At 49.4% G+C, this 24,228-nt stretch overlaps 1 protein-coding gene across 2 annotated transcripts; it reads left to right on the top strand.

The window, feature by feature from the left end:
- The first annotated feature begins 3,380 nt into the window (after positions 1–3,380).
- On the top strand, positions 3,381–23,054 carry LOC142579339 (DNA-binding protein D-ETS-4-like). Of its 2 annotated transcripts, none has more exons than XM_075689418.1 (5): positions 3,381–3,451; positions 4,817–5,468; positions 8,553–8,750; positions 11,884–12,093; positions 19,541–23,054. In XM_075689418.1, the coding sequence occupies exons 1-5, from the start codon at positions 3,407–3,409 to the stop codon at positions 19,918–19,920; spliced, it is 1,485 nt and encodes a 494-aa protein (XP_075545533.1). In that variant the 5' UTR covers positions 3,381–3,406; the 3' UTR covers positions 19,921–23,054. The 2 variants fall into 2 exon arrangements, with proteins under 2 accessions (XP_075545533.1, XP_075545534.1); XM_075689419.1 differs by lacking the exon at positions 3,381–3,451 and adding an exon at positions 3,494–4,576.
- Positions 23,055–24,228: the final 1,174 nt, after the last annotated feature.

Here is a 24,228-nt window from a genome sequence, read left to right as displayed (position 1 = left end):
TTCAGGGCCGCTTATTATGCATCGATCTAGCCCGCTTTAGATGCCTTAATAGGTGCAATTTGCATTATTTTGATAAGGTTTTTTTTTATGCCGAGCTACAGAGTTGCAAGCTGGATTCTCCAGTATCTTAAGATTTCGTGATATTAAAAAAAAAAGATAAACAATCTGCTAAACAACTGATGCCTATTTGAGCTAGGTACTCCTTCAGTCGGTATATTTTAAGCTTTACTTGAAACGCAACAATTCTTATCAAAATCAATGCGGTAGCTGTCGAGAAAAAAGATTTCTCAGTCAACATGCATTTAGATAAGAGTACCTGAGGTAAAGCTTCCTTTTAAGTACTCAGCCAGGGAACTTTCAGTCGCCGCGAACAAAAGCGGCAGAGCTACGCGAAGGCACAGTGTAATCACAGTCGTCCCACTGATGTCATTGATGACATCGGAGCTGCTCTTTGCGTCCGATATTTGGAAAGATAAAATGTAACCTTCGTTATATCCGCGAATATTGAGCCTCAATTGTTACGTTGAATGAATGCGAATAGAGTTCGGAGAGAACCCTCGAGAGGTTCAGTGTATCTCTTCAGTTCTTGTCAAATACAGCAAATTAAGTCATGCTGATTGCACGCGAGAGCTTTTGTACAGGTTTAGTAAGCTTAAAGGAGTCCGTGAGGAAGTCTAGAAAGGGACGCTAAAGATAAACACTAAACCAATATAGACTGATTAAGAATGCTCTCAGAACAATATTGCCAAAGGTAGATAGATAAATGACAAAGTATTTACTATTTGCAAAGTATTACGGATCAACTAATATGGTGGATTTGGTGTTGCTGTTTCTCACGAATGTGGCGGACAGGGAAAGAAAGAGAGAACTTACTTGAAAGGAGACAGAGAGGTCGGCATGAGCTAACGCGCTCTAGCCTGCTACTGTGCACAAGGTGAATGGGAACGGGGACATAAAGGTCGGCCCGGCATTGCACTATCTTCGGGATCGGCCCATGCATGGGGAGTGTTTAACGCCTGCTTCACCTCCGCGGCGGGTCGGGCCACCATTGAACTAACTGTGGGGTCGGCCCACGCATGGGGAGTGCTTAACGCCTGCTTCACCTCCTCCGCGGGTTGGGCCGGTATTGCACTATCTTCGGGATCGGCCCACGCATGGGGAGTGTCTAACGCCTGTCTCACATCCGCCGCCGGTCGGCTCGGCATTGCACTATCTTCGGGATAGGCCCACGTACGGGGAGTACTTAACGCCTGCTTCACCTCCGCCGCCGGTCGGCGCGGCATTGCACTATCTTCGGGATAGGCCCACCTATGGGGAGTGCTTAACGCCTGCTTCACCTCCGCTGCAGGTCGGGTCGGTTTCAGACTGTCTTCGGGATCGGCCCACGTATGGGGAGGGCTTAACGCTTGCTTCAACTCCGCCGCCGGTCGGCTCGGCATTGCACTATATTCGGTGTCGGCACACGTAGGGTAGTACTTAACGCCTGCTTCATCTCTGCCTCGGTTTGGCTCGGCATTGCACGATTTTCGGGATTGGCACACGTGTGGGGAGTTTTTTTTTTTTTTTTGCTTACAAAGACACAAAAATTTCCTTGGACGGTAGAGGTATGCAGCTCCGCTGTAAAAGCCGCTTATCATAAAGACATCTTTGTTGCCATTTTTTCGTTCTTCTAGTCACTGTGGCAGGTTGTCAAGAATATGAGAAGAGCCCTTTCCCTTTAAACCTGAGTCACTGTTGTCGTAAGGTGCACAGGGCGACTCAGAAATACCGCTACACGTTTACATTAAGTCCAGCGATGGACGGTATATAAAGCTTAAAACATCATATCATTTCAGATAAGAGCCACATCTAGTGATCTGAGAGTGAACACGGAGGAGTGATAGTTTGGGTAATAATGATCGAATGAGAACGTTAGGACTTAGAATATTGAGCGACAATACGAAATGTGAACGAGTGTGTAATCCTTAACGAAAGTGTGGGGCCTGTGATACGAAGTGCTTAACACAAACATTGCTTATTCCAGTATGTCATGGTGCACCTGCTCATTATGCTGCTGCGGCGAAGGAAATGTTGAGTCTCGAATTGCCAAGCAGATGGCTGGGAAGCACAGAGCCGACAGAACTGACAGCCTCCGTTAAATCTTTCTTTATAAAGGTTTGAAGCACCCGTTTATACTTGAGGACATCCTGTACGTAAATACGAAGTGCCGTGCGACTAGTCGCGCGGCACTTATTTCTATTATGCGGGCTTTCTTTCAGGCTTCGAAAAAGCATCAATAGAAGTTATAGCGCTGGATTGACACGGAAAAGAAAGACAGCAGGATGTGCGCTATCCTATCGTCTTTCTTGTTCGTATCAATCCAGCGCTATGACTTCAATTGATGCGACGATCTAAATTGCCCAAAAATGTGCACTCTTGGAAAAAGCTGTTATGTCTATGGCATTTATTTCGCAACTAAAAGCTGTATCGGGAATTTTTCAGGATGGTCTACGAATATCTGATTGACACTTTTGGTCTGAATATAATATTTGAGAAGTTGATCAATGATTAATAACTAATTGTACAATTAGGCGATACACAAACAAAAATAGTCCGACTTGTTTCAATTGACGGCCAACAATATTACCGTGGTTCTGTCAAGCTACGTGGCACTTGCATATGTTTAAATTTTGGCACAATTACGTGAGACACATGGTAGATGCGAACGAACAGTTTAGTGTAGATACTTCGCTATTTGTTTTCCGCGCTGTCGTTCTTGTGCGCAGTAGATCTTCTATTACTTACATGGGTCTAAATAGTATGTAGCTCTTCTTGGGGTCTCAGTAACGTAGAAGTCGGCACAATGAATTTCATCTTTTATTCTCCTTTCTTCTAGCTGTTAATTCTGAAACCCAAACGAAAGATGATCCGACAGACGCACTACACAAATAAAACAAAGAACAGAAGAGCAAGAGCAATAGAAGTGGGCGAAAAGTATTGTGACGACTGCCAGGACACGGAGCTCAAAGAACGCCGGGGTCGTCTTGTGAATTAAAGCCCATCGCGTGACCACTCGCATAAAACTTTCCCGCGCTACGCCAGGACTTTTACTCGTGCCCCGAGCCGCCACTGTTGTCCGCAATTGGTCGCACGCTCCTCCCAGCGGGACCGGCCGCTGCGTTGCGCGTCGCCACGCGTTTCGCGTGCGGCCACAAGGAGCGCTCCGTCGCGTTGCCGACGCCCTCCCGCCGCGGCGTTCGCGCGCACGAGCGAGCGAGCCGCGGCGACCGACCGCCGGTGGCGACGACGTCGATAGGCGTGACGTCACGCCGTGTTGGAGTCACGTGCGCGCGCCGCCCCGTATAAAACCTGCGCGGCCCGCCGCTCGCGTCATAGTTCTTGTGCATGATGCGTGCGTGAGGTAGCAATGTTAAAGTCGCTCGTTTCGCCGCACTACCCAGCCGTAGAACCCGTGAGTATCGCCGTGCACGCGCGCGCGGGGGCTTGTTGCCGCGATGCCAGTTGGGTTGAGGGTGTCACCTGGGCCGTGCTAGGGCCTGGGCTTTTCTTTCTTCTTAAACTTATTTACCATGTGTCCGGAGGGAAATAGGCAATTTAAATATGTGGTGACATACATATGAATCAATTTCACGTGCAAGATGAATGAATAAGTAACGATGGTTCCAGCAATTAGGTGCTCCTACGCGCTGTTACCACTTAGTACAAGAAAAAATATTGAAATATTGTTGTGATTTGTAGACCCTTAATTGTAGACCCGTCATTGAAATTATATGCTCATATAAGATGCGAGCAACATAAGGCTTTTCCCGCTTGGCCACTTGGTCTGTTGTGAACTCTAGCATTGCCACTTGTTACACCTGCATTTGCGGGTGTATCTTGGCGCGTGTGTGTGTTTGCACGATTGCATGTGCGGCCGCTGACAAGTTGCACTTTCGGATATAACTCCACTCGCCCAAGTGAACGCTAACTCCTGCGCACCACAGGCGAGGACCGGCGCCACCGTGAAGAGACAGCATCAGTGGAGCCCCTGGAAAGGCCTTTCGTACGACGTCCCGATCGCGTTTATTTGCACCTGTTTGTTTGCTATCGCCTCTTCCCCCCTCGCCCTCCACGTGCGGAATAAGCGGAGCCCATTTTTACGCCCTCCTTTGGTTTTAGTCTTTTTCCTTCTCCTCGTCCCATTCCCCCGTGTGCCCAGAGTGGCAGCAACAGCTTAGCAAGCATCACACGACCGAGGGTCGAGCCAACCGGTTTGGGCGAGGAGAGAGATGCCCACGGTGGCGGCGTTGTACAGCTCGCAAAGAGCCTGCCCGCGAGGAGCGGTGGCCTTCTCCTAATGGCGAATTCGTCTCGCGCGCACACCCATCCTCCCCGCCGTCGCTAGCCGGCCAGGCCGTCCACGAACCAGCCTTCCTTCCCACCACCACGCCGGCGGCAAAGAGGGCCCCCCTTGTCAGCTAATACAGAGTAGCCTCCAGGCGAACCGCCCGATGCTGCGCTGAACGCTTCGTCCCACCAGGCCTCCTCGATACACCCGTTACCGCATGCTGCGCCGACGTCCTCTATGACGAGCCCGGTAAAACACTTCCCCGAGTGTTTGAACTGTTGATTGTCCCAAAAGAACAGCTACCGCCGAACTTTTGCCGTGGGCTTCAATATGTCAGACGGTGGTCAACCTTATGGGACTCATTACCCGAGTTTTGTCGTGGGCGCGATTGTATAAAGAGTCTTACGTTCTATACTTCGTAACACTGTTGCGCGACCTTCTTGCTAACCTTCGTGCCCTTTTTGTGCTCCTTTTTTTTCTTTCGTGTAGCGTCATCAACTGGTCCCGAGTCCGAGCCATTCCGCGGGCGTCGCCAGTCCCGTCTCCATGGCCGACACGTGGGGCATGAACGAGCTGGGTGTCTGGTTCGACGAGTCCGAGAACGGCATCACCGGCGCGCTGCCGGTCCCTTGCCGCATCAAGCAAGAGCCACAGTCGGCGCCTTCGTCGCCCCAGTCGTGCATGATGAACAACGGCGGGGGCGGCAACGCCATGCTGGACTATCCCGCGCTCCTCGAGGAACTCGTGAATGTGACAAAGAACTGCGTCGCGTCTCACCCGCGCTCAGCGCCCACGGCGATTGCCTCTGCACAGCCACCGGCTGCTGCAGGGAACGCCGCTGCCGTCGCGCTGGTGGCTCAGCCGGGCAGCCCCAGCATGTACGACGAACCGTGCGCCGGATTAGTGCGCTGCCACAGCACCACTGCCATGACGTACGCGCCCGCCAAGGCGTGCCGCCCTCCGCCACCTTCGTACGACCAGCGGCTCGCCATCAAGACCGAGGACTGTGCCGAGAGTGACGCGGCCGCGGATTGTTGCACGTCACTATCCGCGGACAAGCTCGACCAGCTTCGACTGCTCGCCATGCAGCAGGCGGCCAAGGACATCGACGTTGCCTGCCAGATCCTCAACATCTCGCCGAGTGAGTACTGCTCCTTCGTTGTTGACCGGCGTCCTTTTGTGGAGCTTCTGGTGACCTGGCGAGGTGGTAGCATAGCGCACGCACATCGCTAAGTATCTGCGCACTTTGCGAGGGTTTCAGCGAACACGAAATGAGGAAAGGTGCATGAAGCCGGAATACGTCTGTAGGCTACTAATGAATGCTGCGCAGCATGAGGCGTAAAGGCAAATAATTCAGTTCTGTGATACTGTACGGCGTCGATGACGGCGGCAAACGTCAACATTGGAGCTATAATATATTCCATGTAGTGAAAACCTATTTTGGGACAAGTTTCCTTTCTCTGACACTCTCATTTCTTTATGCTTGACCTACCTCAGTGTCAAGCATCGTTGAGTACCAATTCTGGCGCTGCTGAATACATGGTCTATAGTTTCACAATGCGACAGTTCTCTTCAGAGAGGATGCTGTTGTTAAGTGTTTGCACGCTGAGTATAAAATGTGCACATTTATTTCCGGAAAAATTTTACTGAAATCCGAGTCATCAAGAGTCGCCGTAACAATGAGAGCAGCCGCAAGCGCTTTTTCACGATGAGAGCTCGAATTCACGGATACAACTTCCAAGGCATTTCGTTTTCGTTAATTGTGAGGTAAATCGATTTGTTAATTAAAGTTTGTTTAGTGCGACTGCTACAGTGTAGAAACCAAATTAGTCATGTCAAGCTGATTTTGTCGCTTGCACTTGCTATTATACTGTTACGATCATCATCCCGATTCAAAAGGCCCATTGGTCTGGCGATTACATCAGCTGCTTTGCACAATTAACCAATATGTCAAATATGACGCTGACGCTTCTTTACCAATCAGACGCACCTGTGGAACTTTGTATGCTTATAGTAATTAAGGTGACCAACTGCATTGTCTTGCAGAACCGTAACTGTAGTTCCGACAAAGAAGTGGCCATATTCAAAAAGAGCTCTCTTATTCTAGAATCGTTCTTAGCAGAAAATTCCAGCCAATTGTGAAGGTGGCCAGCCAATGACGAAAAGCACTTACGAACGTGAAGCAATGTCAATCTGTCCTCGCCACTCTCTGTGTAAACACCTATATACTGAATCCACACAGTCCATTCCTTGTTCTCCACATTCTTTGCCAGCTAGACTGACCTTTTTTTCTTGCGATATTCGAGACAGAAGATATGTTAGCCAGCGCAGCAACCAATCCTGTTGAGTTTAGTTACATTGCCAGCAGAAGCAAGTTCGACCAGACTGATCCTGAACGCCATAATCCTGGCTTAATTTAAATTTCTGAGCTGTGTATCAGATACGAGGCCTATGGAAATGTATTGTTCACACTGTCCTTAACGTATTTCCGCTGTGTATATAGAGGGTTTCCTTAATGTTACCGAATACAGGTATGCCTGTTGCCGACACACTGTTGCCCGCTTGTTACGCGTTTATCTGAAGAACCGCACAAATTGCTTTTCTTTCTGGTGACTAGCTAGTTTAATGCACGTGTAGAAGAGCTCACTGCGTTGAGGAAAAATCGAAAGTAATCAGATCAACAAAACTTAACGGGGCACGTAATGACACGTTGGAATATTCGGCAACTTTCCTTTGCAAGTGATAAATCTTCAGCATGTCTCGCCTGTGCCGTTCCATTTTACATCACGCCGCTCCTTTGGGCGTTGTCCGAACGCGCAGTCTTGCGATGTCAACGCGTTCCCTTATTTGCATCGATTATCACTGACCCGTGTCGAAATTGCGGGGCTTGTTCTTTCACGGCTGTGCGCCGTCTATATACTCGCTTTCGCAGCACATAGATACTTCGAAGCCGCAGTTCTTCCACTCGTTACGGTTGGCGTTACTGTATGCTTGGGGGGCTAAAGGGATACGAATAACCTTTATTGCCCCAATCTAAGTAAACTTGTGAAACATGTGCCACTGCATGACGGAGCTCTGTGCACAGAGTCACTAAGAATTTTTTGTTCCCCTAAGAAGCGTCCTTAATTGTATCCGTTCGTGATCCCTATTGGCCGGCGCTTGTTCTTACGAGCCGCACCTCGTGACGAAATAAATAAATAAATAAATAAATAAATAAATAAATAAATAAATAAATGGGGGAATCGTGTCGTCTTTTAAGGCTGGACCACCGTGCTTGGGACCTGCGCATGTGTAATTTATCTTGAGCGATGCACTCTTTAGTGGGTGTCGGAGATGTTTTCCTGGCCATACATGTGGCATGGCTATCCCATGTGAGACAGGTGATGCATGGAATGACCTACTCATACGCAGGTACTACACGCTACATGCGCAAGTAATAAGCACATGGGTGACAAGCACCTAGACCATCTAGAGTATTGGGCCGGTTTAACGTAACGTTTCCTATCATCCACAGCTCACGGCTGACCGATCTTGGTGATAAAGTGGACTGAGCTACTCGCAGGCCACTGGCGAAGTACAAAACGAAAATAATTGAAATACACTTTTTGCATTATCCGTGCCCTAGGCTTTGCAAAGCATTGTTAATAATAATAATAATAATAATAATAATAATAATAATAATAATAATAATAATAATAATAATAATAACGTGAGTTGTATTGTCCGGAACAGGCGGCTACAGCAGTTACGTCGGGCAGCACTCTGAACCGTAACTTCAGCGTCGTCTTGCGTGAAGCGATCACCATGCTGCTGCTGTTGGTGGTGGGCTTCATCTTCAGCTCATGCTGTTCGTCTTATTCATCGCGACAATAATAATAATAATAATCTTAGAAGGAGCGAGAGCAAAAGTAACAAAAGAAAATAGACTTTCTGTAAACTTACTACAACACCCTAGTTACAGGGCGTGTTGATCAGCCGACTATGCTGGCATTGCATCATCCATTACTAGCTTGCTTTATCAAAGGAACGTTAAAAAGGAAGAAGCGCATCATCGGAAACATATGTAGCATAAGCGTTTATCGTTTTCAAATAAGAATTTGCTTTAGCTACTTCCTGCCGCCCGATTCTTGGCATATCCCCCTTAGTGTGCGCGAGCCATGCCAAAGGATCCATCATCATAATCATCAAAACTACATGCTTTTTTTTCCTTCTCTGCTTCGCGCAGATCCCTATCAGTGGAGTGTGGCAAATGTCCACTCGTGGCTGGTGTGGACTCAGCAGCAGTACGGTTGCCCGTCGTTCAGGACCGACTACTTCAACATGAACGGCCCCACACTGTGCTCCCTGAGTGAGGAAGACTTCAGGATCCGTGCTCCAGGATCGGGAGACATCTTCAGCGCGCAGCTGGAAATATGGAAGTCCGGTGAGTGCACCTCTATGTAGCTGGCTTCAGTGATGGGGTCGGGGTAGAGGGAGAGAAATAGAGAGAGGGAGGGTTGGGAGGTCAGCGATACGAAGGTCCTGTTTTCTACCCTGCGCGAAAGGAAATTGGGCAAACATGCAGAAGCCAAAGTTCCGAAAAATCTCAAAACGAAGCTTTGGCCGTGCTACGGAGCAAAACATAAACCTTCTTTGCAATGGACTGTCATAAAGTGAAGTGGCATGTCGTGACTCTGAATACAGTTAAAACTCAATCCAACGAAACTCGATTTTACGAAGTTCCCAATCTTAACGAAGAAATTTCCATTTCCCGGTGGATACACATAGGGATCAATGTTGTCATCAACCCAAATTAACGAAATTAACTAGGCCACCAAACTCGATTTAACGAAGTTTTTCCTGAAATAAATGAGTGAAAAAGCGGTGATTTCTTTCTAATTTTCACACAGACGGGAAGTGTGAAAGCCCACTGCCGGTGAGGCGCAGGCAGATGAAGATCACGAGTTCTTTCACTGTGACATATTAAATTCGCAGTTTTCTCCAGAACAGCGAGGTGTGTGTGTGTGTGTGTGTGTGTGTGTGTGTGTGTGTGTGTGTGTGTGTGTGTGTGTGTGTGTGTGTGTGTTCTTTTGGCTTCATGCACAAGCAATTTGGGCCGGCCTCGCGGACTTTTCACACGCGCAGGCGTGGGTTAGCGGCAAATACAATGCCGTGGTAGCTTTTGGGTGTCGCTACGTTACAGTTTTAGATTTCGAAGGACCGAACAATCCCTTTCACGATTTTACGAACTTTCCGATTTCACGAAACAATTCGAGCGTGCTCATCACTTCGTTGAATCGAGTCTCAACTGTACCGTTATGGTCGTTTTGTTGCAGCTTTGCCGCAAATAGAGGTAGCTTAAAAGGCGTATATTCAAATCTCACCGCCACTCGTTGTTCTGCACCAAAACGGTGGTTGTCACGAGATTACAGTAATCGGCACTAGCCTGTAATTATGTGTAACGCGGTACCATTAGTCGGAAAAATACTTTGAGGGCTCCTCTTGGTGCCCTATGGCACCAAGAGGTGGCCGTGTTTGGAACGGACCCAAGTACACATGGATATTGCTCATAATAACATGAAATATCCTAAGCATGTAGCTGGGACAAGCTGCCGATTTGCGCGATGACGTCGGCTGTGGCGGGCCTCATTAGATAAGCTGCGACAGCTACTATAGCAACATCATACTCTCGAGGGCTACGATCTCGTTGCGACGAGCTTAGTGCGCACATACGAGCGGCGGTGTTCCAAAGTGTACAAAAATAGTGCCGCGGATAGAGAGCGCTGTCTGCAGACATGTCTATCGGGCAAGTGCCTCTGCAGTGGAACATTACGAGCGCCGTTGTAGGGAGCCTGATAGCGGAGCGGGGGCATTGAAAGCTGCTGTTTTGGTGATGTTCTCCCGATAGGGGTACTCCGATAGTGCCGGTACTAATGCACGTATGATAACCCTACACACGTCAGGTGCTTAGTCTGGTTCGGGCAGCGAGTACTAAATGCCTTTTCACGACTCAGTAGACATTTGCATTTTTGAGCTCTGGAAGCTGGGTGCGGAAGGTGCACCTGCTCCCTCAAGATCATATCAGCAACAAGAAATAGGCGTGCTGGCATCTTAAAGCAAAAAGGCAGAATGAAGGCGGCCAAGACGAAAAATAAAGAGTTGTAGTATGCTAATAGCTATATAACGACGAATGGGGAAGGGACGGAGCTGTCAAGTACAGCCATCTTCTGCGCCCATTCATTTTCAGTTCCCTTGTTGAGTGGTTCTTTGAAGGCGCAGGTACAACTCAGTGATAAAACGCTCGTGCGCATAGCCGATATCTTTGGGCACAGTGCCTGCACTTACTGAGCTGCAAAGGCCTGTTTACGAGGCTGTAACATTTTGTCGGCAGGAAGCCGTCACTGTCACCACGATATAGGTAGGCGAACTGCAAACATGCTCTGAATATGACTCACCGAAAGCAAGCAGCAGTGCATGCCTTCTAAAGCGGCTCACGTCACGCTGGAGCTGTTTATTTCGTTGTCTATCGTAAACAAGGGTGCGGCATGCTGGCAAGAAAGACATTCGGGGTGACGTCGCCTCAAAAACTGTTATGGCAAAACGCTGAAGTACGGAAACAAGCAGACAAGGATGACGGGGGAGATAAAAGCCGACAGGTCGGCAGAGCGAGACAGCGAGCGAGAGAGAGAGAGAGAGAGAGAAAAGTCATAAGGGAAAGGCAGGGAGGTTAACCAGGCTGAGCCCGGTAGGCCACAATGTAAATAGCACAGCAGTACATTAAGTAACATTAAGTAACACTGCATTACACAATCAGCTATCGATCTAGCCGTTTTAAAGCAATTTTAACAGAAGGTACAAAGACGGTAACTACATTAAATTATCAAAGTATCTTCCTTAAATCAAACTTTAAGTGCACACAACGGTTTCATTTGCGCACGGAATCTAGGGGCGAATTCACAAAGCTTTTCGTTCGACTTTCCATTGCCTGCCTCCGCCAATACATCCAGCATCAAGATTGACATATAATTTGCTCTTATGGATATCTATAGAATAGGAGTATTTTTGTAAATGCGAGCTCTGATTCAGGCCATGTGCAAAGCTCGGGAGAATACGAACCAGTCTGAAAACTCTTGACTCTTGAACATAGGCAATGTCTTGCTATTGAAGCCTGAGGAGTCAATAGAGCTGGTTTTGAATATCCCAGTATTGAATGTCAGGAGGTTCGCATGGCCTATACACAAAAACCTACTCTGTAAGCGAACCTGTGTGGAGAGTTGCCGAGTTGAATCCCTTCGTCTTAAACAGAGCCTAGATGATTTGAGGCCGGTTATCTTTTTGGCGTAAAGTAATTTTTTCGGTAAAGCAACATAGCGGGCGACCTCCTGTATTTTTGTACACCCACTCCTTATGTAATACCGCGCAAGAGCTCTTTAAGGTAATAAAATGAAAAGGAAATATGAGAAATGGTGTTCGTTGACGCCAAACTCCCAGCATGACTAGAGCTTCAGCGCATCGAACACTGAATCTGCGACAGGAGAATGACGCTGCTCTTTCCTTTGTTTCGTTGTCCCCTGCAGCCGCGCATCTGCGGACGTCAGAACAAAATCATCAGCAGCCAGGCCAGCGGTCGGGGGTGACGCAGTTTTGCCCCGAAGACAGCGTGCTCGACCTCGCGAGCCTTCTGGGCCAGACCATCTCGGGCAGTGGGACGCCGGACGCCTCGCCGCCACGCACCTCGCCCCTCAGCCACCACAGCGACAGCCACAGCGAAGCCACCCACAGCGATGGTGAGTGGAGGCTGTGGACGCCCTGTATAGATTTACTTTCTACCGCGCGAAATTTAGATTTTCACGCGAATTCCTCCAGAGTGACCCATAGAGAAGATAGCTTTTGAATAGGCCAATCTCCTGTGAAGCTAAATAACATCGGACTATGAAGATCATGACGAAATATTTAGGAAAAAAGAAACATGAAGTAATAATGATGAAAAAGGTGAGAGATGAAATATTAATGAGAGAAAATAAGACAGAGGTGAAGAATTAAAGGTGAAATACTAATGAGAACTTCCACTGTGCCGAACAGGGTCTCTCAGGTACGCGCTAGAAGCAGTCTAGTTAACGGCTCTCGCCAGCGTCGGCGATTCCTCCGCGGAGAAAGCGCGTTCCAAGGAACTCGGGGTGCTCCTCTTCGTAACTGCTCAGAGCTCTTATACTCGGGAGAAAATAGCTAAGACGAAAAGAATGTTCCTCTTTTTCGCTGCATGATGCTCGGCGATCTCTCGATGACATACTGCGGAGAATCCTTTGCACTGAGCAGAGTACTCTGTTCGCTCTAAACAAGAACAACTGCGCGTTGTTGCGGCCAAGATTTACTCGTTGACGCAGCGCGTCGCTTGGAAACGACAACGTTCAAAGTGAAGACACTGAAAACTTATTCGAAGGCAGTCATTCGGTTGAACGGCTGTGTCATAACTCGTTGCCTTTCACAGAGCCTTCTTTATCCGTATTCGGTTGCATAAAAGCGCGCGCTTCAATGTTGGCAGGCTTAGTAAAGTCCGTGTCATGCGTTTCTACATACTGCATGACCATGTGAACGCGTTGTCGGATATATTTGGAGTTCACATACGATGCCAACTGTTCGGCGTATGCGCTGACCACTGCATGACAGGTTTGGAAATGCTGCGTGCAAAAAATTTCCTTGGGACTACCCTTTACACGGGGGGTTTTATCTCCCACATCAACGCGATTTACTCTTGCAAAAAAAAAAAGGCATAACAGAGAGAGAGAGAGAGAGAGAGAGAGAGAGAGAGAGAGAGAGGGGCAGTCAGTCTGTCGCTGACGGTTAGTGAGAGTCTCTTGCTATCGAAGCTGTACGACATTGCGCTTGTCCAAGCAATCCGCTCTTGGACGGGTGGAAAACGGTCTTATCAGGTCTTACGACCGAGCAAGCTAGGTGGTGCCGGAGCAGCGGAAATGGCGCTGACTCGTGATGCTAGTAGGCAGAATCTCGTTTCTGTGTCACGGCGCAGTGACACCGTTATATATATATATATATATATATATATATATATATATATATATATATATATATATATATATATATATATATATATATTCTTGGAAGCAATTGTGTGAAAAGACGCTTAATATCTACGGAGCTCGCTGGTCTTGAAGTTCGCCGCTTACAGGTTGCGCATGTTACAAGCTTACTAAGCGTGAAAGAAGCCCTTTCTTTCTACCTCACAGCTGTTCCTGCGAAGGCGCGTAGCATCTTAAAGTCCTTTTACCCTTGCTCGTTGATAAATTCGAGTACCAACCAAGATGCTTACTGTACGCCTCCTTGCTGCGGTTGAACAATCGGGCACTCTCCGAACCTGTCATCATTTATGAACGGCCAGACCGACTAAGTACCGTCTGCGAACTTTTAAAGGAAAGGCTACGTGGATGGGCTGTATTTCGTCACTGTTTGCATGCAATCCTTCTTCATCAGCCTAATTATTTATACCATTATGATTCTTCCCTCTCTCTTCATAACGCTGTATAGCTAGCCGTTCAGGGCTAGTTTTCTCGTAGTAAATCACTCGAATATTCGTTGTTATTATAAAGCGGCGAATGCTATAATCGCAGCAGTTCTTATTGTCTACAGCCACTTCACGCGGTTAGCAAGCACTTTCTCATTCTTTTATGACGACACAAGGCATGACTTTCCATCCGCAAGAGCGGCATCTGCTGGTTGCGTGCTTCGCGGGGCGTCCTTCCGCTGTCGCCGACGTCCATCGCGCCATGAAAGCTCCGGCAGTGTGCGCAGCTCAGCGGAGACAAGCGACCAGATGACGCCTTTTCCGCCGGTCTTGCAGCAACAGCGGCGACGAAACGACGCGGGGCGAAACAAAAGAGAAACAGCCCGCGAGCGCGAGGCTTTCGTGCGCAGCGGCGGCGCGACGTTTCCGCTGATAGCAGTGCTGATGGCGCGGGCGCTCGATGTGTCGCGCGTCCGCGTAGACGCGGTGAGCCGCCAACTGCCGTTGCTGCTGCTGGGCTTTGGTTTAGCGGAGTCGCCTTCTTTTGCGAGCGTTTCACCCGCTTTCTCGGGGGCTTCCAAATTACACCATTCAGCACCCCTCCGAAAAAAAACACGGGCTACCAGTCATGCCGGTTCGCTTGCGTTTGGTTCGCTTCTTGTTTTCTTTCTTTTAGCTGCTCCTCACACAACAAAGGGCCCCGATGTAAGAAGCACGCCACTAAACTTACGCGAGGAGGACTGGTGTACGTGTGCGATGGCGTCTTGAAAAGAAACCAGCAGCGGGAGGAAGGGGGAGGGGAGGAGGGGTTATGTTGGAAACTGTGGGTATGGGATAACGCGAGTGTCCGTAGCTGTTCGATCAGAGCAGGGAGGGAGAGAAAGAGAGAGAACGAAGCAGGTGGAATTGGGAGGTGGCAGTAGAAAATGGGATGGGGAGGGGGGGGGGTTGCTTTGCGCTGAGGAGATACGATACGGGGAGGGCGAAAGCTATTGGCCGCCACCAGAGAGGGGTGGTATTCTACGCGTGCTCGCGCTCTCACGTGCAAAAACAAACACACGCAGACCAGAGAGGCACGAAAATTTCCCAATTTGGAGCCGCCGATCTTTCCGAGCTTCGGGGTAGCAGCCGAAGGAAAGAGCCGGCCCCGTCCGACGATCCGCCGCCTCCTCTCTGCCCCAAACGACGGACGGACCGGCACCGCCTGAAAAAGGCAGCATCGGTGGCTTCTCCAGAAGCCTAACCTGACTCGGGTCAGAGCTGCCGCCGACGGTGCTACTACCTTCTTCTTCCCGAACGGCAACCTGTTCTTCCACTTCCCGCCCATCTAGGAGAGGTGGAGGCGAGAGGGAGCTTAAAACTGGCTCGAACGATGATGCTGCCGTTGCTTGCCGCCGTAAGAGCCGAGCAGCCAAGTTCGCTGGACGCTCGAGGGGGCCCGACGCTGGAATGCGGCCGTTCTACCGGCGGCGATTGGGCCTGGAATCTTTATAGCCGCCGCCGCCGCTGTTGCTGCTGATGCTAGCTCGCCTACCCCCTCCCCCCCTCCCTACCCCTCGACTGCGATGGGCGTCGGCTCCTCTCGCTTGGCTGCCTGCTTCCACTTTTCGAGCCGACCCTCCCCGCCGCCTCGTCCTGTACCATCTCCTTCGCTGCTGAGCCCCCCTCTTGTTTCGACCTCTTCGCGTCTCGGGAACGCGCGCGCGGATGGAAGAGAACAGGGCGTGGTGGATTACTCCGCGAAGCTACTCGAGCCGCCTGTTCACCCTCTCCGAAGCCGCCTACCCTCTTTCGGGTGTTGCCGCCGTAAGGGGAGGGATGCTGCATCGGGAGGGGAAGAAGTTTCATTTCGGGGCGCGCTCGGGCGCGCGCACTCAGTCCTCGCCTTGCCCCGCCGCGCAGCTTCGTTTTCTGCTTTTCTTCTCTCGTTATTGTTCCTTTTTTGTATTCTTCCCTGTGTTCTCGTTGATTCAGTCGCAGGGGCAACGGTCTGGAGGCCCGGGCGGCCGGTCCCATCTTCCTTCCTTCTTTTTCTTCTTCCCCACTGGTCATCGTTGTTGTTGCTGCTGCTTGTGTTTTTCTGCCTTCCCGTTCCGTTTATCGGCACTGCCCCCTCTCCCAAACCTCGTTCTCCCTCTCTGCCGTCTTCCACTGCCGGCCCGGCTCGGGACAGGCCGAGCCGAATTGATCGTTGGCTTTCAGGTTTGGTCTGGCGGCGCACCTGCCTGTCCGATGGTGGTGCCTCTCTTCTCGAACGCTTCGAAACAAGCGGGAGCGGACTTTCATTATCTCTTCTATACTGCTGCTGCTTCTGCCGCCGCCTCGCTGGCTTGGCAAAGGAATGAATATACATACGCTCACAGCGGCTCTCCTGTGTTTGGCACGGCTTCAGGGGGCATGGTTACTGCACCCGCTCATTTCTCTCCTGCTACATCTCTTCCCTCTTTTTTTTTTCTTTTTTCTTTCACCTTTCATTTTTGCTGGCTTGACCGTCGGTATTCTGGACAGCCCAGGTAGACGTCCCCACTCTCTGTCGGGCTTCAAGGCTGTTCTCGTTGGGCCTCGCTGTGGACGCTCTGCTTACGTGGCGCGTCCACAACGATCTGGTTGGCTTGGAGACCGCTTGTAGCGCGGGCTGCAGGACCTATATTTTGAGTCGGTCTCAACGTCATTACCTGAGCTACGGCACAACGTCTTGTTACGTCATTCTAGCGCGCTACTCAGGCAGCATCCGTCTTGCCCGGTGTGGGTTTGCGTGTGTGTGTGTGGTGGTGGTGGTGAGGGGGGGGGGGAATTGACAGTATACTTATGCGACTATTATTAAAGGCTAGGCACTGTAGCGACTTCCAAGGTAACGACAATGTTCATGCTACAAGTAGCCTGAGAAAAAAAGAAGGGCCCCAAAAACGAAGCAAAGGAACTCCGTAGGAGCTCCCTTGCAACGCACAGAATGAAAACGGCGCAAAGCCTCGATAGCGTCACGGGTAACATATGCGCAGAAGTGGCATGCTTTGTTGTGCCAAGGATTGCTATAGAGATATCCTCAAGACACGGCTGTCGGACTGCGTTTAGTATATAGCTTACACTTGTACTCTCCTACCTACTGTTCCGAGCACACTGAGCTTGCTGTGTTCTTAGGCAAGCTGCAAATGTGGTATTACTTACCGCACACCGCCAGGTAATCATCGCGGCAACGTTCTGCGGCTCCTACTTACAAAGAAAAACAAAGCATTTCCGTTGTTTCGGCGTTATTCGGCTGGTGACGATTCTCTGCACGAGAAAGAGACAAAGCGACAACGACACAAATATAATGCGACGGTGATGACAGACACGGAAAGAAAAAGGGGGCGCGAAAGTGGCTACCGTCGCCGGACAGGGAAAGATAATTGTCGCTGTGACTAAGCTCGGCAGGGACCACCGCGTGTGTGTGTGCCCTACGCTCACGGTTCGCCGCACCGTAGGAGCAGTGGACCTTGAGCGGCAGCACACCTGCCACCGCCGCCACGATGCTCGTGAACCGTTGCTTCGCGTGCACCGGTAGTGTGCGTTCCTACACACGTGACCAGGCGGGAAGAAGACCGTTGACATTGTGCGGAGCCTCACGCCTAAGCCCCCACAGAGGCTCTTCACTCTGCTGCCTACAGTACTGAAGCGGGCGCGCTGCGGACAACGGAAGCGAGATCCGACGGTGGTGATTTGGTTCGGTACTCGCGTCTATGCGACTTGCGTGTCTGTGAGGATGAATTCCCATGAGACAGAAAGAGCCCGTCTTTCTCGAACCCTTGGTCTCTACACTCAGATCTCGTTTCATTCGCTCTGGCCACTCGCTTGAGCGCTCTGGAAAAAAGTGTGACGTGCGCTCTACGTGAGTTACGGCACGTAAATCTTGAGAGAAAAGAAAAAGAGAATGGTGTTACGGCGCCATTTTTTCCGGTGTGTCGGGTCAGGTGGCGCTTCCGGCGGGAAACAAACGCGAACAATAATAACGCGCTTTGGTCGCGCAGAAATTGGTGCCTAGTTCAAATTTCGTCATTTCCCCGTTGTCGAACCCTTAATTAAAGAGTGTAATTTTGCGGGCATGAATAATGTCGGCACTCGACCTTGATAGTACATAATAGTACATAGTGACTGGATGCTCACGTTGTAATACGTTTTGTTTTGCTTTTGTTTAACGTACTGGCACCGTTATGTTATGTCGGTAGAGTGCCAACACTAAAGATTTACATTACAACAGTAATTGCGGAGAGCAGTATAATTTACTGCGTTAACTTTATTCCTCCTATAACAGCATACAGCGGCATACGCCTTAACATATAGTAAGATTACTGCCACGTTTCCTTATATTTTCCATGGTCGTAGGATAATCTTACATAAAAAAAAGTGTAGTTCTGTCTCCTAATGGACGTTCCCTTTTGAATCTGAAGTTAACAAAGAAAAAGAATCTTGGCATCTTACGAGAAGCAACCTTCTATCCAATCACCGGCGTATTGGCTCGTTGTACATAAGACTGACTCACAGGTGGCTACGATTCAAGTAACGAACTGGCTCGAGGCGTTGTTTACTTCCGTCATACCCTCGGGCAATTTAGCTTGCTGCGCAGCTCGTGTGAGCTCGTTCGTCTCCGCGCTTCAAAGGGCTTAACGCAGCGGGCACTCGTCGTCGGTTTTATTCCCGTGACCCGACTTGTGACAGCAATACACACTGATCCCTGGGAAACGTTTCTGCCTATCTTCGCGACGACGTTGTCTGCGTTCTCCCCTTTGTCGCTTCTATTCTGCTTTTTTTCCACGCATTTGTCTTTATCTTTCGTTATCTCTATAGCAGTTGTTTTCATTTGTCCTTCTACGTTGCACTCGGCGGCTGAAAGCTAGGCGCAATATCACTGTTATCGTGTTCCAGTCAACGCTCGAGAACGTCAGAAGCGACCTCTGTTATGCTCTGGCTGAATATTACTTTTATTTCATTTTTTATATGCCCGCACTAATATATGATTCCGTGCTGAATTCACTGAAATGTCATAAAGAGCAATGAAATGTCGACGATATAGTCAGCAGAGAAGCACAGTTACTGTAGTTTTACGGATGAAGCTTTATTAGTCGCTTCGGACTCGTACTAGTTGGACAAGCAGGAGCGCGAGCCTTTCTGGTGTGCATTGTTATTTGCTAATGCGGTAGTGGCGGTTCGAGTGCGTGCTGGCATCAACTCGGCTAACAGAAAATATGTGCTTGCCACCGGCCACGAAATGCACCGCCGCGGCAGTGCCGTTGCTTTTGGCGCCAGTGATTGTCCGCATTCTAACTCCCCCTCGCCTCCTCCTCCGCCATCGCACGCAGTGCGGACCGCATCAATACTCAATCGTATGAACCTGCGTGTTTAATTATTTATTGATTGATTTATTCACAATTTTGGGCAGCGCCAATAAGGGATTATTGCAGGGGGGAGGGGGTGGGGCATGGTAGATATTAAAGATGACCACACACGCACACACACGCACAAAAAAAAAAAAAACACCGTTTTACGTAACCGTTTCCATCGCGCATGTGCAACGGTCGAGATGGGTGGCTTCCGAGAACAGGAATGCCGATACCCCGTGACGTGCGGAAAGCATGGGCAAGCGGTTGCATAGTATAACGACTCGCACGCGCGCACACCCTTTTGTGTTGACTCAGGTGGATGGCGCCTAACCAGCGACGTTCGCCTCTTTGTCGTTGCAGACGATGCCAGCGACACGAGCAGTGACATCGCCGAGCGCTGCCTCGGCACCGGCGTCGCGCTGACGACGGGCGCCGTGGCGGCTGCCGGCCGCGCCCCTTCTTCGTCGCACATCCACCTGTGGCAGTTCCTGAAGGAGCTCCTGTCGCAGCCGCAGCTGTACGGCAGCTGCATCCGCTGGCTGGACCGCAACCGGGGCGTCTTCAAGATCGAGGACTCGGTGCGCGTGGCCCGGCTCTGGGGCAAGCGCAAGAACCGGCCCGCCATGAACTACGACAAGCTGAGTCGCTCCATCCGCCAGTACTACAAGAAGGGCATCATGAAGAAGACGGAGCGCTCCCAGCGGCTCGTGTACCAGTTCTGCGCGCCCTACAGCTGTTGATGATCCCGGTTCCCTGTAAGGGCGGCCCGACCCGACGAGGCTTTCTCAGCTGGTTCTGGGCCTCGATCGGTGCTTCGTGGCCGCCTGGGTTCCCCCCTCGTGAAAAAAAAAACAACAACAAAAAAGCGCAAGCAGTGTGCGTTGTTGTACGTGTTCGTCCCATATTTCCCCCCAAATACTGTACCGCTCTCTCGCATTCTTTCTCTTTGCTGCTATCGCGGCCCACCTGTCGTTTGGGTTTCAGTTATGCATTTCACATAATGCTCGCTGCCGCGTGCATTACTCATCAGCGGCGTGCATTCGATGTGCAAGCCGTGGAGGGCACTCGTCGCAGTCTACACAGCGGCCGTATGAATGCGCATTTTAGTGATTCGAAGATTTAATGCTGGCAAAAAGAGAAAGTGAGCGATCAGAAGAAGAAGAGTCTAAAACGTAGAGACTAAAGAAACGTGTAGCGCAAACATCCTAGAACGAGCGAACTGCGCCTTTAAAATTGCGAAGTCTCCCAGCCCAACGGCTTAATTGTGAAGACGTCAAGCCGACTTCTTTTACCAAGAATGCCGTCTTAATCGCTCCTGTTCGAATTACCCAAATTCGGTTTTAGCTACGGCACCAAAATGAAGCCCAACATGTAAGCGCAGGCTGTAACAAAAAAAGGATGCAAAAAAGATAACTAGAAAAAGAAATACTACTGTGACGAGTGCTCCGCGGTGCTTTCTTTCGTTTCTACATACAAGCAGGAGCACAACCCTGTACTTTAGCAGTTTTATCTTTTCTCACTTTCTTGTAAACTGTGACTCCTTCGCAAAATCTCCCTGTCCCCTTTTCTTCCCGCAGTTTTTCAGCTTTGCTGCTGCTGCTGCTGCTGCTGTTGCTTTCCTTCCCTACTGACCCCCGCGGCTTTCCCGGCTGGTCCGGGATTGGGCGGGGACGCTTTCCCTCTCTCAGAGCGTGCATGCTGAGGTCTTCCTGCGCCGGCGATCTGCCCGCGACGCTTTTATTTCTCCTGTCAGCCGCTTCTGTTTTACTGAAATGGTGTATCCTCTGTTTGCAGTCGTTTATTATTACTTTTGTTTTCGTTCCCGCTATTATTTATTTGTTCGCGCCACGAACTGTTCTTGTTGGTGCGGACACACACTTATACGTGGATCTCGTGTTCTTGTGACACACACGCAGTGGTGATGCTAGAGGATGGTGATCTGAAACAAACGGAAATCTGAACCGGACTTTTAAGTGTGCTCCTCTGTTCGCTTTTTTTTTTTAGTTCAGTGAGTCACACCAACGGTTTCTTTCCTTTGTCTGACACGTTAAAATGTCCATCTTGCTCACGAAAGTAGAGATCGTGGGAAAGAAATGAACAAGCCAAGGTTGTTCTCGTTCGTTATCAGTTACCTTTCTTTTTTAAGTCTTGTGTTGACATATTTGTCCTTCTCCCGAACATCTATTTATTTATTTCCCCACCATCAGTCGGTTCCACCTCGCATCGGTGTCAAAAAATCCGCCGCGCGACTCATCGCCCCCACCTACCCGCTTTTTCCTGTGCCACAGCTTTTTTTAATTATTTTTTTTATGTTGCAACAAAATATAATACGAAAATGAGGAAATATTACCGCGGTGTCGCGTTCTTGCCACCGACACCCGTCTCGCCTGCCTCACATCCGACGCAAGGAGACCTCACCATGAACGGCGTCCCTTTTTTTTTTGTCTGTTTGTTTTGTTTATATGTGTGTTAGCTTCCCATTGCACCATACTTCATGTTAAACGAGGCTTTCACCGACGCGGCGAGCGGACCGGAGTAACGTTGGGGTGACACGGAGGGTTCGTCGCGGACCCGTGGCAGGAGTTACCTGCAGTAAATCACGCGGTCACCTTCGACCTCCAACCCCAAGTTCCCTCGGTCCTCCGATAGGGAGACGCTCGATCCCAGTGGCCGGCGATCGCGCCCTATGTGGGGATGCAGATCGCCGTGAGATGGCGCTAGGAGACTCGGGCTCCCCTCCCTCCTCCTCGGCGTTGAGGCGAGAGTGAATCCCCGCATATCCGTGATATGTCGGGTAGTATGTTCTAAGAACAACCCCCACTCCCCTGCCCCCCTCCCCCCCCCCATTCTATTCTTTAATATATGTTATAAAGGTATCGTAGTGTTGTTGCAGAGAAGCAATGTGTGGTGAAAGAGGTTGGGTTTCGCTAAGGTGTTTGCTGCGTTCTGTCTCTCTCTTTTTAAAATATTGTACGGTGTTTTGTTTGTTGTGGACTTCGTCGCCCTATGGTATAATGTGCCGCATGGGTATCTTGCGAGAAGGACGCCGGCGTTCTGGGTGCGGACGTCGATTTCTGCTAAAAAGGAAAAGGAAATAACCCCTCAGAGTGCAAAATGAGAAAAAAAATTTTGGTGAACAAATCCTAATTAATGCCGAACTCCAGTGACGTACTCGTATACAGTCGTCACCCTTAAAAATAATAATTTCTTCACTGCACCAAGTGCTATGACTTTGATAGGTAGTAATAATGAACTACTGTTTACATATTCAAATTGGTTTCTATATTTTAGAGCCTTATCTTTCTGATGAGGTCGAGATACATGTTTAATACACCGGAATGCCAGTCGACATCCGCAAATTGCCTTGACTTCGTGTCTTAAAAACTCACGGCGTCCCCCTCCCCCCACCTTTTTTTTTCTCTCTTTTTGTTACTTCTAATTTTTGGCCCGACGCCGCTTATATACAAAGTTTGTCACTCCGTACTTCCGTCTTGACTCGTGCCTTTTCGCTTCTTGTGCCTTTGCGCGTGTACCATAATTTTTGTGTACGATCGCATTCGCGTCTCTGGTTGCCTTGACAGATTTGTCAACGTTAACTTGAAGACAGCTTCAGAAGGATCGCTTCGCTTGTTGTTCGTGCCCGCTCGTATAGCGATATACGAAGCGAGCAATGCCACATTAACTTGTTATCACTGTATCGTCTTCCGCGGCGGAAATTTGTCCATACCGGCACAAGTGTACAGTGCGTCTACGAATCCTTTCTTTTTTGTCTCCTTGTTCACTTGGAACATTTTCAACATTGCTGTGAAAGCGTTGTTGCTTGTACTGGAGGTTGTGTTTCGAGTCCAAATAAAACTCCTTGTTTTTGAATACACTACGTTTCCGTGTCGAGCCCTCAGCACTCGACCTCGCATGCCCAATGAGAGCGCGAGGCGGTGTTGCAGGCTGTGAATTCACATTAGTGACACCTTGGCGAGGGCTAGTTGGTCTAACTATGTAACGAAGTTGGAACAGTGCGACAAAACAAGGACACACAGATAAACGCAGACCACAGAACCCACAGCGCCTGTTCTGTGGTTTGTGTTTCTTTGTGTGTCCTTGTTTTGTCGCGCTGTTGCAGCTAAGCTCTGTGAAATAGAGAACGCTCGCAAAGTTTATCAGTGCTGCCAGCATGAAGGTTGCCCGTGCTTACCGTATCCGTGACAGTTGTCGAGGATGGAGGATGTGAGAGCGCCACAGTAATTGTGGTACGCTTGAAGACATCTGTCATTTGTCTGGCAACATTATCATGAACGCAGTGCAAGTGTCCTGCTTCAGCGACATTTGAGACCACAGCGTCGAACAGAACAAATCATAAGTCAAGAGCGAAGACGAAATGTACGAAATAGCTGGAACGCACTTGCATGTGTACTGTAATCACTCGTTTGTTTTCACCAAACCGTCACTTGTACCCCCCTCGTAGATACGTGCCCCATTAACACTCGGCAAAGAACATAACATCACCCAAGTTGATAGATCGCATGATTGATTATCCGGGTTAAGAAAAGAAATTCAAGGCAGAAGAGAGCTACGCTATCAATGACATTTTACGTGGACATACCTGTTTACTCACGTCCATGTGTGTTGCAGATGATGTGAATATATTGTCAGCTGGTGTGTCTTCTCTGAAATGTTTAACCTTCTCGCCACGTTAGCGCTACTGACCGCCTTCACTAGGGATATTCACATGTTTGAATCAGATATCAGATGGAGCTTGAGCGACGTTGATTAAGCTGTATATCAATGAAAAATAATTATGGCAGTGCCTGAAAGGACGCCTGCTGGTGTTGAGTACGCAGTCTTTACAATGTTCTTTTGAAATCTCCGATAATGCGAAGTGTTGGCGCTCCGAAAAAAACAACAACAAATAACAGCCTTTTAAACCACTGAAACTAAGAATTAATCCGCGAACCCCATTGGCTCCGTTCTGCGAGCCCACACAAAGGAGCCAACTAGAAATGTCGACTTCAACGGCGTTTAGTTTCAATGATAATTGAAAGTGTGAGTGT

The sequence above is a fragment of the Dermacentor variabilis genome, chromosome 4, assembly GCF_050947875.1.
Source record: "Dermacentor variabilis isolate Ectoservices chromosome 4, ASM5094787v1, whole genome shotgun sequence".
In the NCBI taxonomy this organism is placed as follows: domain Eukaryota; kingdom Metazoa; phylum Arthropoda; class Arachnida; order Ixodida; family Ixodidae; genus Dermacentor; species Dermacentor variabilis.
Note: the sequence above shows the minus strand (reverse complement) of the source record. Positions and strands in the feature narration are given on the sequence as shown.

Bases quoted from the DNA above. Each gene is read 5' to 3' on its own strand.
- LOC142579339 (XM_075689418.1), top strand. From the start codon at position 3,407: ATGTTAAAGTCGCTCGTTTCGCCGCACTACCCAGCCGTAGAACCC. The intron at 3,452-4,816 runs GTGAGTATCGCC...TCTTTCGTGTAG, and splicing joins ACTACCCAGCCGTAGAACCC to CGTCATCAACTGGTCCCGAG. The intron at 12,094-19,540 runs GTGAGTGGAGGC...TTGTCGTTGCAG, and splicing joins CGAAGCCACCCACAGCGATG to ACGATGCCAGCGACACGAGC.